This window comes from Acinonyx jubatus, chromosome A2 (assembly GCF_027475565.1).
Source record: "Acinonyx jubatus isolate Ajub_Pintada_27869175 chromosome A2, VMU_Ajub_asm_v1.0, whole genome shotgun sequence".
Classification (NCBI taxonomy): domain Eukaryota; kingdom Metazoa; phylum Chordata; class Mammalia; order Carnivora; family Felidae; genus Acinonyx; species Acinonyx jubatus.
This window is the reverse complement of record NC_069383.1, coordinates 15,341,116-15,357,725: the sequence shown is the minus strand read 5'-3', so window position 1 is coordinate 15,357,725 and position 16,610 is coordinate 15,341,116. Positions and strand designations below refer to the sequence as shown.

At 41.9% G+C, this 16,610-nt stretch overlaps 1 protein-coding gene across 1 annotated transcript in view; it reads right to left on the bottom strand.

The window, feature by feature from the left end:
- KIAA1549 (KIAA1549 ortholog) overlaps positions 1–16,610 on the bottom strand; it is a 151,092-nt gene that overhangs the window by 63,094 nt on the left and 71,388 nt on the right. The window contains exons 9-12 of the mRNA XM_053217785.1: positions 15,464–15,523; positions 13,849–13,997; positions 3,558–3,735; positions 444–628 (exon numbers count right to left, since the gene is read on the bottom strand). Coding sequence (XP_053073760.1) covers positions 444–628; positions 3,558–3,735; positions 13,849–13,997; positions 15,464–15,523 — 572 coding nt within the window. The remainder of the gene's footprint in view (positions 1–443; positions 629–3,557; positions 3,736–13,848; positions 13,998–15,463; positions 15,524–16,610) is intronic.

The window sequence follows — 16,610 nt, the reverse complement described above, 5'->3', positions numbered from 1 at the left end:
TGATCTTAATCAAGGTGGACAGTGGACTTCCAATATGGTGCATGGAAAATAAACCAACCATCTAGTGAGGCCGTGTATGAACGAAATTGAGATACAGATCTGAGAAAACCCCCCTTAGCTCCTGTTCTCTGAAGCCATCCAGGGTTAAAATAGATCAGAATTCATACAAAAATGGATGTGATCATCTCATAAATAAAATCACACAACCTGGGAGCTTATAACATTCCTAAGCCTTGATACAGCTTAATCTTCTTGGCACATATTTAATTCTAAGAAGAAACAGGGTTCCAGTAAGCAAATATGAGGCAAAGGGATACCACCGTTAAAGCCACAAAATGTCCCTACTAGCTCCCTCTCCTGTCTTTCAGTATCAAGAGCCTGAACTCAGCCTACCCCAGCCCGTAAGACGGCCTATGTGAACACGGGGCGGTTACGCCCCTTACCTTCTGACGCTGCTGGATGTTGGCCACCGTGTCAGGCTGGAAGTCCAACTTGTCCGTGCGGCAGAGTTTCCAGTAGAGGATGATGACGATCACCGTCACCACGAGCACTGGAATGACCACACCGACAATGACCCAGAGGTTGCTGCTCTGGGACTCTGGGGACGGCCTCTTCACTCTGTCCAAGGCTGCAGACAAAGAAGACAGGTCATTTGCTAATTCTTCTGCACTCATTTACTGGACAGCCCTTCTGTGAGGAACACGAAGAACATGCCTTGTTCTGTGAGAAACCTGGAGAGTCCTTGTCGTTTCAGGTCAAAACAAGTAGTTGGAGGCTGTGATCTCCTGATGGCTAGAAACATGACTCAGTAAACAAACACAACACAGACTCTTACGTCCTCAATGCATTAGCGACCATGGTGACATAGGTGACGTGTCTAAAGGAACATGGCTCATCTGATGGCAGAGCTAGGTTAATTCCAGGTCTCCTGACTTCCAGTGTGTTCCACCAGCTCCATTGTAACCTCACTCCAGGAATGCTTCCATACTAAAAACCAGAAACCCCAACAAGTAATCTGTGAGCATAGCCTTAATTTCCTCACCTGCTTCTCCCTCTAAACCCCTAAAGCAAGATTTGAGGTACCAGATGTCAATTTTTAAATTATGTGAAATCCCACTTACTTATGCCAAATCTGCCACTCCCCACCCTCCTGACCACCCCAACCATTGCCAAGCCTCCCATCTGACGTGATCTTGGAGGGATAGGCTTCAACCCCTCTGCCTTTAATTCCTTCACCAGCTCCTTTCCCTAACCTTGTCTCCTGATCCAGGGCCCTTGACCTCTTCATTCTGCACCCATCCTCTCAAAGGTCTCAGCTCCACTTAAAGCTCAGGTTCCAATCACCCGACAACCCAAACCCAAATGTCCCCCTCCCCTCTGCCCAACCTCCTCATCCGTTGTGATCACTTCCTAAAGACCTCTCCATGACAATAGTAGTTTCCTCCCTTTCTAAGTTGTTTTACTCTGGTTACTTTGGCCTTGCAATCGGTACCTTACTATATTTTAAAATGCATTTTATTACATAAATGTGTTATCTTGATATATGGCGCCACTCCACTCATTAATATGGTCATGACTCTAAGTCTTGTCTCTTGCAATACATTTCAGTCTCCACAGGCAGGGGCTAAGTCTTACGCTTTTTTCATATCCTATAATGGTTAACATGTGCTATGGGATCAAAATGTTTCTGCTCAAAGATGTAACAACACAAACATTCCCGGTGCCGGCTTAAGTGTGGGTTTAGGCCCTGAGAGAGTGACAAGGGAAGGGAGCGAGCCCTCTGAAGCACATGCACTATGCAGAAAGCACAAATGAGAGAGCACAGGCTATGCGGGAAATGAAAAAGAGGACAAAGTGTTAATCTTATTTTTGAATTTGACCTGAATATAGTCTATATATGTGACTCATTTTGCATGAAAACAACTGACCATACGGAAAGAGTGACAGAATCAAACTGAGGAGCTGGGACAAGTGGATCCTCTCCTTGGATCTCACCTAGTAACACCCTGGGGGAGGCACGAATTCACCAAATGAGGCCCTGATACCAGGGTCTATGGCTGCCCTAGGGCCTGACGTTGGCTGAGGCTTCCAATCCTAGGATCCTTACCCTGTGGATTTTAGCAAGAAACTGAGGAAAGAGATGTGCAAAGAGCAAATGGAAGTAGTGGGAAAGGTGCCCGTACCATATTGCCATCGATCTTTTTTCAAAAGTGAAGTGCTTAGCTGGAATGCTGTGAGCACACAGCCTGCTTGAGATTCTCTCTCTGCCTGCCTGCCTCTCTCTCTCTCTCTCTCAGGATGGATAAATAAACTTAAATTATTTCTCATAAAATAAAAATAAAATAAAATAAAATAAAATAAAATAAAATAAAATAAAATAAAATACAAAACGTCCTAGATGAAGAAAACTAAGAGCTTTGTTTATTTTTTTTCTCACTGCTCTGAAACAGAACATACTAACATGCAACCGTATCTGAAATACACAAACACAAACCACCAACAGCTATTTGCTTAAACTCTCTCCACTGTCATCTATGAATCAGGCAAAATGTGCCCGGGAGTCCTCGTCCTGCTTAGTTTCCAGGGACAAGTACAGATTTCACAAAGAATCTTCCATTATCAAGGATAGCCGTGAAGCTGTCATTTTTCAAAAGTGCCTTTGCCTCCTCTGTGTTCCCTACAAAGACCTTTTCAAGAGTCTCTGATGCTCAATTACTTCTCAACACTTACTTATCCCCTTACCCTTGGGAGAAAATATCACCAAGCTCCCTACAAGGATTGCTCTCTGGCTCATAATGCAAGAACATCCACATTAAAATAGCAGCCTGATTCATAAGGGAACATTTAGAGAAATACGCTCTTCCACGCCCCTCCTTCTCCTTCATTTTAAATACCCAAAATCTGGGAGCTGAAAAATAAGGCACCGAGAGCAATCACTGCCAGGGGGCCAAGTATCTTCCAACAATAATACAGAAATATCAAAATACCTCTTTCTAAATTGTGAAGTACTGTGAGGATGGGGAGGGAGAGAAATAGCAATGAAAAGGGAACGGATCAAGGACTTCTTTGTGTTAAAAAACTCAGAAGGAAGCCAGTAAATGCAGAGGGCACCTCCCAGCTTCCTGTGTGACTAACTGTCCCCACCAACGTTCAAAATACGACAGACAAGATTTTGGAATAAATACAGAGAAAGCAAGTTATTTTACCGAAGACAAAATTTTTAAAAGAAAAATAGTACAGGAGCAGGGGAAGAAATATTACAGTTAACTTAAGCTATGAGAACTCACTCTAACACTTGGGATACAAAATGCCAGGTAAGAAAAACAGCAGTGAAGGCTAAGTCAACAAAATAAACAAAGAAGGACTTGTCGAGTGAATTTGCACAACTGACATCTTACTCGAGCGTCCTGTAATAAGGGTTTAAGACAGAAATCTACTCTGTGCACATAAGAGTGCTTTAAATTCAGATTTCGTTGTCAGAAAACAGACTGGCTTTTGACCACAGCACAGCTTGACAATACTTGACAATACTTAGGGTCTATGCCTCATGTACTTACGCTGGGCAACAGCACCTTGAATTCGGTAACCCAAGATAATGGCTGCTCTCTGGATATCTATCTTGTTAATCAGATCTGAAGACTTGACTGCACTGAGTCTTTCTCCATCTTGATCCTCCACAAAGTAGATGAGCTGCACGGGATTGTCATCTCCCTCTAGCCTTGACACGTTTACCATCTGAAAGATAACAGAAACCATTAGCATTTTCAAAGCTCATGTTTCCAGATACCCTTTCTCAGGGCACTCCATCTTGACTGTGGTATTCAGGATTCATTCCAGTCCTCATACTGAGCTCGCTACACCATTCTGGATCCCACAATCCCCACGAGGCTGTCTTGATGGGAAGGTGGACGGTTAAAACGAAAGTTACTCTGTACGGAATAACAAATGTGCTTCATCTTGCTCAGAGTCTGCTCTGAGACACATGGGCAAGTCGGATACAGAGAACGCAAGGCTGCCAAGTCCAGCCAGTCTAGAATTGCTACCAACCAGCTCCAGCACATCATAGGAGAACACTAATGTCCTCCCCACGTGAATCGTAACCGTTAGGTACACCCCTGGTTCCCAGAAACTATTACTGGTTCTATCCAATCTCATCTTGAATCTTATCAGGATTCTCTCTTTTTTTTGGTACGAGGTTTCTCAATCTTCTCTACTGCCATTTTGGTTCAGTGGGGGGCTATCCCAAGTATTGCAGGATATTCAGCAGCATCACTGTCCTCCACTCACTAGATGCCAGTACCAGTAACCATACCCTCCCACACTAGTGGTGACAAACAAAAATGTCACCAGACATTGCCAACTGTACCCTACATGGCAGGGGATGGGGGCAGCAAAATCACCCTCACTTGAGGACCACTGCTCTCAAGATGATAAATCTCACAAATTCTTTAACATCCCACTCTCAGTGATAAATAGATCATCCAGACAGAGAATCATAAGGAAATAGCAGATTTGAGCAACACTATAGACTAAAGGAACCTAACAGACATTTACAGAGCATTCCATCCAGTATCAATAGAAGTGAATACACATTCTTCTCAAGCACACGTGAAACATTTTCTAGGATACCATATGTTGGGCCACAAAACAAGTCTCAACAAATTCAAGAAGACAGAAATGATATCAAGTGTCTATTCTGACCCCAATGGTATGAAACTAATCCATAATAGGAGAAAAGCTGGAAATTTCACAAATACAGGGAAATTAAACAGCACACTCCTGAAAACACCAATAGACCAAAGAAGAAATCAAAAGGGAAATTTAAAAAGTATCTTGAGACAAATGAAAGAAACACAACATACCACAAACTTATGGGATACAGGAAAAGCAATTTAAGAGGAAAGTTTATAGCTATAAACACATACATCAAGAAAAAAGAAAGATCTCAAATAAAAATTAGCTTTACACCTCCAGGAACTGGAAGGAAGGAGGGAAGGAAGGAAGGAAAAAGACAACACCTAAGCCCAAAGTTAGCAGAAAGTAGAAAATAATAAAGTTTAGAACAGAAATAAATAAAATAGAGAATAGGAAAAGTGAACAAAACTATGAGTTGGCTCTAAAAAGATAAAATTGACAAATCTTCAGTGAGACTAACAAACAAAAGGACTTAAATGAAAGTTATAAATAAAATAGGAGACACTGCAATAGATAACAGAAATACAAAGGATCGTAAGAGAATACCATAAATTATACACCAACAAATTGGATAACCTAGAAGCAATGGATAAACACACATGACCTACTGAGACTGAATCACAAAGAAACAGAAAATGTGAACAGACCAATAAGGACTGAGAAGATTGAATCAGTAATCAAAAACTTCCCAACAAAAAAAGCCCAGGACCAGATGGTTTCACTGACGAATCCCACCAAACATTTGAACTATTAATGCTAATCCTTCTCAAAATTTTCCAAAACAATAAAGAGAAGGGAACATTCCCAAACTCATTTTATGAGACCAGTAATACCCTGATACCAAACTCCAATAAGGGTACTACGAAAGAAAGAAAGCAAGAAAGAAAGCAAGAAAGCAAGCAAGCAAGCAAGCAAGCAAGAAAGAAAGAAAGAAAGAAAGAAAGAAGGAGGGAGGGAGGGAGGGAGGGAGGGAGGGGGTGAGGGAGGGAGGAAGGGAGGAAAGGAGGAAAGGAGGAAAGAAAAGAAAAGAAAAGAAAAGAAAAGAAAAGAAAAGAAAAGAAAAGAAAAGAAAAGAAAAGAAAAGAAAAGAAAAGAAAAAAAGAAAGAAAGGAAGAAAGAAAGGAAGAAAGAAAGAACAGAAAGAAAGAAAACTACAGGCCACTATCTCTGATGAATTAGATGTAAAAATTCTCAACAAAATATATTGCTAGCAAACCAAATGCAACAGCACATTAAAAAGATAATGCACCAGGGCACCTGGGTGGCTCAGTCAGTTAAGAGACTGATTTTGGCTCAGGTCATTATCTCACATTTCATGAGTTTGAGCCCCACATCAGGCTCTGTGCTGACAGCTTGGAGCCTGGAGTCTGCTTCAGATTCTGTCTCCCTCTCTCTCTCTGCCCCTCCCCTGCTCATGCTCAGGCTCATGCTCTGTCTCTCTCTCTCTCTGTCTCTCTCTCAAAAATAAACAAACATTAAAAAAAAAATTTTTTTTTAAAAGATCATGCACCGTGATCAAGTGGGATTCATCCTTGAGATACAAGGATGGTTCAACATATGCAAATCAGTAAGTGTGATATATCACATAAAAAAATGAAAGATAAAAATCATATGATCATCTCAAAAGATGTAGGTAAAGTATATGACAAAACTCAATATCCATTAATGATAAAAACTCTCAACAAATTAAGTGTAGAAGAAAATACCTCAACATACTACAGGCCATATATGACAAACCCACAGCTAACATAGTGGTATAAGGTTGAAAGTTTTTCCTATAAGATCAGAAACAAGAGTGCCTACTCTCACTATTCCTATTCAACACAGTACTGGAAGTCCTAGCCAGTGCAATTAGGCAAGAAAAAGAAATAAAAGGCATCCAAATCAGAAAGAAAGAAGTAAAATTTATCACTATTTACAGATGACATGATATTATATATAGAAAACCCTAAAGACTCCACCAAAAAAAAAAAAAAACTATTAGAATAAATGAATGCAGTAAAGTTACAGGATACAAAATTAATACATGAAAATCTGTTATGTTTTTATGCATCAACAATAAGGTATCTGAAAAAACAATAAATAAAACAATCCCATTCACAACAGCATCAAAAATAATAAAATACTAAGGAATAAACTGAACCAAGGAATTAGAAAATCTGTACACTGAGGGGCAGCTGGGTGGCTCACTCAGTTAAGCACCCAACTTCGGCTCAGATCACGATCTCATGGTTCATAAGTTCAAGCCCCACATCAGGCTCCTCTGCTGTCAGCACGGAGCTTGCTTTGGCTCCTCTGTCCCCCTCTCTATGCCCTTCCCCTGCTTGTGGTCTCTTGCTCTCTTTCAAAAATAAAATAAACACTGAAAAATTAAAAAAAAAAATCTGTGCACTGAAAATATAAGATGCTGATCAAAGAAACTAAAGACACAAATAAATAGAAAGATATCCTGTGTTCGTGGATTGGAATAATTAACATTGTTAAAGCATCCATATTATCCAAAGCCATCTATAGGTGCCGTCTATTGCCGTCAAAATTCCAGTGGCATTTAGAAATAGAAAACAATCCTAAAATTCATATGGAACCACAGAGGACCATGGTGACAAAGGAGCCAAGAATACTCAATGGGGAAGAGATGGTCTTTTCAATAAATGGTGCTGGGAAAACTGTGTATTCACATCCAAAAGAATGAAAGTGGGCCCCTCACAAATATTAACTCCAATGGAAAGATTTAAATGTAAGACCTGAAACCACATAACTCCTAGAATAAAACATAAGGGCAAGGCTCCTTGACACTGTTCTTGGCAATGATTTTCTGGATATAACGATGAAAGCACAAGCTACAAAGCAAAAAATAAACAAGCGGACTTTATCAAACTTAAAAACTTCTGCACAGCAAAAAAGGAAAAAAAGATTCAACAAAATGAAAAGGCAACCTACAGAATGGAAGAAATTATGCACAAATCAAATATTTGATAAGGGGTTAATAACCAAAATATATAAGGAACTCAAACAACTCAGCAGCAAAAAACACAAAAAAACTCTGATTTAAAAATGGGCATTATGGCACAAGAACAGACACTCAGATCAACGGAACAGAATAGAGAACCCAGAAATGGACACACAAACGTATGGCCAACTAATCTTTGACAAAGCAGGAAAGAATATCCAATGGAATAAAGACAGCCTCCTCAGCAAATGGTGCTGGGAAAACTGGATAACGACATGCAGAAGAATGAACCTGGACCACTTTCTTACACCACACACAAAAATAAACTCAAAGTGGATGAAAGACCTCAATGTAAGACAGGAAGCCATCAAAATCCTCGAGGAGAGAGCAGGCAAAAACCTCTTTGATCTTGGCCGCAGCAACTTCTTACTCAACACATCTCCAGAGGCAAGGGAAACAAAAGCAAAAATGAACTACTGGGACCTCATCAAAATAAAAAGCTTCTGTACTGCGAAGGAAACAATCAGCAAAACTAAAAGGCAACCGACAGAATGGGGGAAGATATTTGCAAATGACATATCAGATAAAGGGTTAGTATCCAAAATCTATAATGAACTTATCAAACTCAATACTCAAAAAAAAAAATAATCCAGTGAAGAAATGGGCAAAAGACATGAATAGACACTTCTCCAAGGAAGACATCCAGATGACCAACTGACACATGAAAAAATGCTCAACGTCACTCATCATCAGGGACATACAAATCAGAACCACAATGAGATACCACCTCACACCTGTCAGAATGGCTAACATTAACAACTCAGGCAACAACAGATGTTGGCAAGGATGCGGAGAAAGAGGATCTCTTTTGCATTGTTGGTGGGAATGCAAGCTGATGCAGCCACTCTGGAAAACAGTATGGAGGTTCCTCAAAAAACTAAAAATAGAACTACCCTACGACCCGGCAACTGCACTACTAGGCATTTATCCACAGGATACAGGTGTGCTATTTCGAAGGGACACATGCACCCCCATGTTTATAGCAGCACTATCAACAATAGCAAAGTATGGAAAGAGCCCAAATGTCCATCGATGGATGAATGGATAAAGAAGATGTGGTGTGGGGTGCCTGCGTGGCTCAGTCAGTTGGGCGGCCGACTTCGGCTCAGGTCGTGATCTCGCGGTCCGTGAGTTCGAGCCCCACGTCGGGCTCTGTGCTGACAGCTCGGAGCCTGGAGCCTGTTTCGGATTCTGTGTCTCCCTCTCTCTGACCCTCCCCCGTTCATGCTCTGTCTCTCTCTGTCTCAAAAATAAATAAACAGTAAAAAATTAAAAAAAAAAAAAAAGAAAGAAGATGTGGTGTATGTATGTATGTATGTACATACATACAATGGAGTATTACTCGGCAATCAAAAAGAATGAAATCTTGCCATTTGCAACTGGAGGATGGAACTGGAGGGGATTATGCTAAGTGAAATTAGTCAGAGAAAGACAAAAATCATATGACTTCACTCATATGAGGACTTTCAGAGACAAAACAGATGAACATAAGGGAAGGGAAACAAAAATAATATAAAAACAGGGAGGGGGACAAAACAGAAGAGACTCATGAATATGGAGAACAAACTGAGGGTTGCTGGAGGGGTTGTGGGAGGGGGGATGGGTTAAATGGGTAAGGGGCACTAAGGAACCTACTCCTGAAATCATTGTTGCACTATATGCTAACTAATTTGGATGTAAAATCCAAAACAATAAAAATAAAAAATAAAATTAAAAAAAAATGGGCATTAGATCTGAATAGACATTTTTCCAAAACAGATATACATATGGCCAACAATTATATGAAAAGGTAAACATCACTAATCATCAGAGAAATGCAAATCATAACCACAATGAGGTATCACCTCACACCTGTTAGAATAGTATCAGAAAGATAATAGATGAGTGCTGATCAGGAAGTAGAGGAAAGGGGACCCTTATGCATGGCTGGTGGGAATGTACAATGGTGCAGCCATTGTGGAAAACAGTAGGGAGGTTCCTCAAAAAAATTAAAATGGAACTACAATATGATCCAGGTCTCCCACTTCCAGATACATAGCCAAAGGAAATGAAATCCACAAAATCTTGAAAAGATATCTGAACACCCCTGTTCACGGCAGCATTACTTACAATGGCCAAGACATGGAAGCGACCTAAGTGTCCACCTCTGGATGAATAAAGAAGATGTGATGTGACACACACACACACACACACACACACACACACACACACACACAAATGGAACATTATTCAGTGACAAGAAAGAAGGAAATCCTGCCATTTGCAACAATATGGATGGACCATGAGGGCATTATACAAAGCAAAATAAGTCAGACACAGAAAGACAAATACTGTATGATCTCACTTATATGTGGAATCTAAAAAAGCCAGATTCACAAGAACAGACAGTAGATGGTAGTTGCCAGGGGCAGGGGGTGGGAGAAATGGGTGATGGTGGACAAAGGGTACAAACTTTCAGCGACAAGATAAATAAGTTCCAGGTGTCCAATGCACAGCACAGTGACCCTAATTAACAATACTGTATTATATACTTGAAAGTTGCTCAGAGTGTAGATCTTAAAAATTCTCACCACATACACAAAAAAGGGAACTATGTGAGTAATGAATGTGTTAACTAATTTTACTGTGGTAATCATTTTGCAGTATATACATACATCAAGTCATGACGTGATACACTTTAAACCTATACAGTGTCATATGTCAATTATATCTCAATCAAGCTAGAAAGCCATGCTTAAATTCACAATCTCCTAGGTCAAACAGTACTTTGATTTGTCCCAAAATTGCTATCTCTCAGGTGTTAAAGGTAGTCCTTTCACATTAGGACTTCGGAATCTGTGTACCTCCTATATCAGCTTTATACAAATATACCTTTCTATTTTGTTGCTGTTTCTCTTAATAATATGCAACAATTTCGCTGCCCCTTTAGACTCCAGCAAACTGCACGACTGATGTCCTGGGGAAATGCCAACAATGAGTCCAAGCCCTCTATTTTAGACAGACAACTTGAATGTTTGGTCTCTACGTTTGCAACTGGCAAAATGCAGCTGCTACTTGGCCAGCCACGTGTGCAGAATTGTAATACTGCCCCGTGTTCTGGACTTGGCTGCTAGACTCCTCCCTCATCACCGGAAACTTCTGGCAAATCAACCATTTCATGATTTCACTGTGAATGCCTTCTTTCAGATTATTTATAAGCTCCTTAACAACACAGGTCCAAACTCTCATCCCTGAAGAATCTGTTCTTTATACCTCTCCATCCTGAGAAGGGCTCATCTATCCTGCCCTTTGTTTGCGATTTCTAGGCTAATTCCCTGACCACTTCTATTCCCTAACCACCTCCTCCTCCCCGGAACTGGGCTGTAGTGATTAATTTTTATTAGCCTTTAGAGTGGAAGACTATCAAAGGGCTACTGAAAAGCAAGGAGATTATACCCACCTGTGTCACTATCTGCATGCCTGTTTATTACACTGAAAAGTTCTGATACATTTCGGAAATGGGTTTTTCTTGCAGAAACCAGGTACCCATCTACTTGGGTACATAATTAAAGATTCTATAAGCTTATTCAGTCTGAAAGCAACGATCAGTAGACTCTAATTCTAGCATCCTTTCTAGATGACTTACCAGATTCATATCTGGAATCCATACAACCACAGTACAACGTGGCCATCATTTGGGGCAACATTTTCAATTTCATTTTTTAAATTATTTTCTGATTCAAGTCACATGTTTACTCTACAAATTATATGCTCACTGTGAAATTTTGAAAAACACACAAAAAGTATAAAGAACAAAATGAAAATCACCTGAAATTCAACCAACCAAAGAAAATCACTGCCAACATTCTGGCATATTGCCATTTTTTGCATAGGTTTTATATTAATATTTGGATGAGAGTACAGACATTCTTTGGTAGTCTCTCTTCACTTGAGCATTTCTCTATATCACTCAATAATTTTTAAAAAATGACACCGGCTACATAACATTCCAACATGAGAAGATTCACTGTAATTTATTTACTCGTTCTCCAACTGCAGGACATTTAGGTAGTTTTAATACTTTCACTTTTGCAGATTAGATTTTGATGAAGAGTCCTACACTACTGTAGATGAACCCTTGTCCACACATCTTCACACTGTGTCACTCTAAGGGGGACGAGATGTCGGGCAGGCCTCTACTTAATCCATCAGATGGCACCACTGGCCATGTGGCTTGGCTCCCACAAATCTCATATTCCTACCTTAGGGAACTTGCACAATGAAAGTAGCACCTCATTATGCAGCTTTGTGGTGCTCTGTGGGGAATAAGCTTAGGAATTCCCTGAGCTTGCACCTATGGGTTAACAGGGCATATAGGAACAGGAAGCCTCAGGATGAAAGCATCCAAAATCAGGTAAACAAGATTAGGTATTCAGGGAGGAAACGCCCCCCAACTTAGTACAACAGCAGAAAGCTGCTTTCACAGCAAGGAAGGACCAAAATAGGTAAGCGGGGCTACAGACCGCAGCAGGGCTAAGTTGCCCAGAGCAGAGCTAAGTAGCAAAAGAAAGGTGCCATTAGCAAAAGAAAGGTGCCATGTTGACCCTGAGGTGGCATGCTGTGTCCCTCTTGTCCCCTAGGCTAGCTAGCTAAACACACCTTGGTGCCTCATGCCCGCAGTAAACAATCATATGCCCAGCACCAGGATTTTGTTTTATATTGACCAAAACCCTTAACACTGTCTATCTTCGAAAACCCCTTTTCCCTCATACCCATGAGTTAATGTTCACGGTTTCATTGTCTCTTTGTGCACATCCATCACGCTTATAAGCCTTCTGATCCTAATAAAAACGGAGCAAAAACCCTTACTCCGGGCTCTTGTCTCCTCCCGGACATTAGCCTCTCTCTCATTTTAATCCTCCATCGGCTCTCTTGCTGGACAAGAGAGAACTTCAGACCCAGAGTCTACAATGGTGCTCTATAACTGTTTTATGTGCATAAATTAACCTCCACCAAGACCTTGAGCTCTGTGAAGCCAGGGCTGCTAAATAGGGCAAGGCTTTTTACGTGTCATTTTAATTTTTTATTTTCTGCTTATTTAATATTACTCTCAATGTTGTATTAGTTTTTAAAACTTTCTCTATACTCTACTGCACCTGACAAGGAAACCACTCTGGGGAGGGGAATCAAGAACTGTGCTTATGGGCAAAACTTGCTAAGAGGGTGACAGAGCAATGATGCCAGCTCAAGGCACCCCCCCCCCCCCGTCGTCCCCCACCCCAGGTCCAGCTGTGCACCTTCCTCTCTGTTGCCTCCAAACCACCCACCTCTCTGCCCCTGCACTTCTGGGTCTCATCCCACTCTCCTGTCTCTGCAATGCCATGGCTCTAAATATCCCAGCTTGCTAGCTCTGTAAGTCAGCAGTCGAAAAAGAAAAAAAAAATCCAAAAATAACATAATTCACATTGAGATGGGAATAAATTACAGCCCGAACCTCCGACTCTCTGTGAGCGTGTGAATTTCTTCACAGATCATTTCTCGGTTCTGTCATTCATAACCTTTCTGCTAGTTTACAAAATGAGACGTATGGTGACAGATGGCAGGTACCTAGACTTACTGTGGCGGTCACGATGGAGTGTATGCAAATATCCAATCATTATCTTGCACCCCTGAAACTAATATAATGGTACCTATCAATTTTGCTTCAATTAAAAAAAAAAAAGTGAAGACCACTGGGTAATACGAAACAACCACGGTTGACAGGAGGCAGGAAGGATGAAGTGCCTGCAGAGAGGGCACAAAATTCTCCTCTCTCCGATGGCTTAAGGTCTCTTCCAACTGGATGATTTACAGCGCGGATGCTATTAATAATACTTCCACTGCATAAAATGGACATTTTTGGTAATTAAAAAACTACTCGGCAAATAAGGTCACCTGATGGCAGGGCAACCCAGTGACACACTTCCTTTCCTCTGCTCCCCACGGGGTCTATTTGTCTAGACGCTAGTTGAACTGAAATGCTCCCACGTTCAGCCGCTACCTGATACTGCCACCAGTCTAAATGAGAATTTTCTCACGGCACTTTCCATTTGCATGAAAACACAGCGTGTTTTTAGACAGCGCCTCCCCCCTCCGCCCCTCCTCCCTTGGCCTTCTCAGAGTACCTGCACGATGCTGTTCCCGGCAGCGATGGTGGCCCTTCTCCACATCCGCCTCCGGGTGGACACCTCGCTGAGCAGCTGAGCCAGTTTGCGTTCCATCTCAGCCTGAAACACTTCATTCTGGAGCTGCTTCTCGACAACGCCCAGGAGAACTACATTCACAAAACAAAACACATGCAGGCGCCAAAACAAGTTAGCAGTGGAGGAAAAATGGGTGCGTGTGCAGGAGATGTTAACATAGGGTTGCTATAGAGTGCCAGTCCCTAGGGAGGACACACTAAGAGGAGAAAAAGGGAATGTGGACAGGGTCACGGGGAGCCAGGAAGGGCTGCTCAGAGGTCTCATTTACAGCTCCAAGCTCCAAGTGCTACACAAACTGGTGGCCACAAGTCCCAGGAACTCAGCAGTGGAAGAGCTTTGGAGCTAAGAACTCCCACACAAGATCAAACATTTTATTTGCACTTATTTCAAAACTTCTGGAAATGGTCTGAGTTCATATGTTATCTTGACTCAAGACTTAGACTCGTAAACTGACCCAAGAGAGAAGGGTGCCTGCCTTAAACCATCTGCCATAAACAAGATTATCGAACAGATAACGGGCTGGTCGGCGCATTACAGGGGAAAAAGGCGTGTGCTTTTCAACCAGAACTGGCTCAAATCTGCTCTGAGACAGGACCACAGACAAGTCCCTTAAGTGCTTTGAAAATTATCTGGAGGGGCGCCTGGGTGGCTCAGTCCGTTAAATGTCTGACTTCAGCTCAGGTCATGATGTCGCAGTTCGTGGGTTCGAGCCCTGCATTGGGCTCTGTGCCGACAGCTCAGAGCCTGGAGACTGCTTCAGACTCTATGTGTCTCTTTCTCTCTGCCCCTCCCCTGCTTGCTCTCTGTCTCTCTAAAAAACTAAAATGAAAAGGAAAGTATCTGGAAAATGGTGCCACTGTACTATCAAAGAGGTGGAGCCTTTACACGGGCTGTTGTATGTGAAGCGAGGAGGGTCTGCAGGTACCGAGAACCCATAAGTTGTGACCATGACCACTGTACATGCTTCGTCCCCCCGACCAGTTACTTACTGTGCCGCTCACATGCTGGGCGCACAGTGAGGGTGTAACCACCTCTTACACTTTGATTACCCAGTTAGAAAGCCTTTATCTGCAATGCCACAGCTATAAATATCTGACCCAGGCCCACACAACTTTTAAAAAAGCTTCTTAAAAAAAAAAAACAAACCAAAAACAAAACAAAAAAGCTTCTTACTTGCTCACCAAGCTTTCATCCTCATACAACCAAATAAATAAGGCTTTTTAGAAAAAAAGAAATCCTTGCTTTGGAACCTCATCCTGTTCTGGATCAGAAGACGGTCAATTCTTGATAGACGTTCCCCCGGACCTGACGTATGAGTTTTAAAGAAAGCCAATTCTTTTTTGTGCCATAACTCAGTGGGGCGCATTCCCACAGCTGAATCCGAATTCCTTTCTCATTCATTCTTTGCCAGGAATTTAAGGTACATTATGCCCTGAATTTAGGACTCGGAAACAAGAAAGGCAGTATCGCGCTCAATACGCCCGCACAGACTTTTTTATTCTTACAGTTTCCAAAACATTATGTAAGTTAAATATACCTGTTCTCACCCAAGAGGACTTCAGCAGCTGGGATAAGTTGAGCTGTGGGTACTGGAAGGCTATAAAAAGAAAAGGAGGGAAATCTGTAAAAAGCAGGTTTGCAACCATCAGAAAGGTAAGTCTAGAGAGTACCCGGTAAGTCACAGCACACTGACTTTCCTATACTACCGAGCGCAAAATATGGAAGAACAAGATGCCAGACTGGTGTGAAGGCACAGACAATATGCAGTTTCTGAGCATGAGAGTCTCCAGGAGAAAGACACAGAGAAAGAAATAGAAGGCTTGTTTGACTGACACTGTGGACAGTGCTTCACAGAGAGAGCCCGCCCACAAGGTCCCCTTGAAATCTCATTGTTCCAGAGCAATGGTTTTTCACACTGTGTTCCCCAGGGCCCTAGGCTTTCCCAACAATGACTCAGGGTCCCTATGTCCTGGCTTGCCTGGGATAGTCCCAGGGCACCCCGGCTGTCCCACATACTTATTATTTTATCCCTACCTGCACTGCACAGAACTGAAAGGTGCTATTTGTAAAGAACAATTCTCTCCCTGCCTGCTCTTGCATTTGATAAGTTACTCTTTCTAATTTAATTAACAGCACACTAAAACACAGAAAGGTCCTTAGACCATTTGGCTGTTCCATTCTGAAAAAGAATTTGATGTGGGTTTTTTTTTTTTTTGCCTGACTTCAACTCTGGAATCTGCTGTTTTTTTGAAGTAAACGTTTTCCCCACCCCCACCCCTACTCCATTTGCACCGTGAATCTAACTGCTTCAGCCAGGAAGAAAGGTTTTGTTTGGTGTTGTTTATTATTCCTGGTTTGTTTTTTTTTTTCAGTTTTACACGTACATGCAGTAAATTTTACTCTTTTTTAGGATACAGTTTTATGGCTTTGGACAAACGCACAAACTTGCATAACCACCGCCACCATAAAGAACAGAACAGGCACATCAGCCCCCCCCCCCCCAAATTGCCTTCTGCTACTCTCTTGCTGTCTAGCTTCCCTCCCACCCATCACCCCTGGCAACCACAGGTCTGCTCTCTGTGCCTCTGGGCTTCACCTTTTCCAGAACTGTCTTCATCTTTAACAGCCCAGGTTACTCTCAAAAGACAATACTACACCCAGGCCTGAGGGTGAGGAGGGCTCTG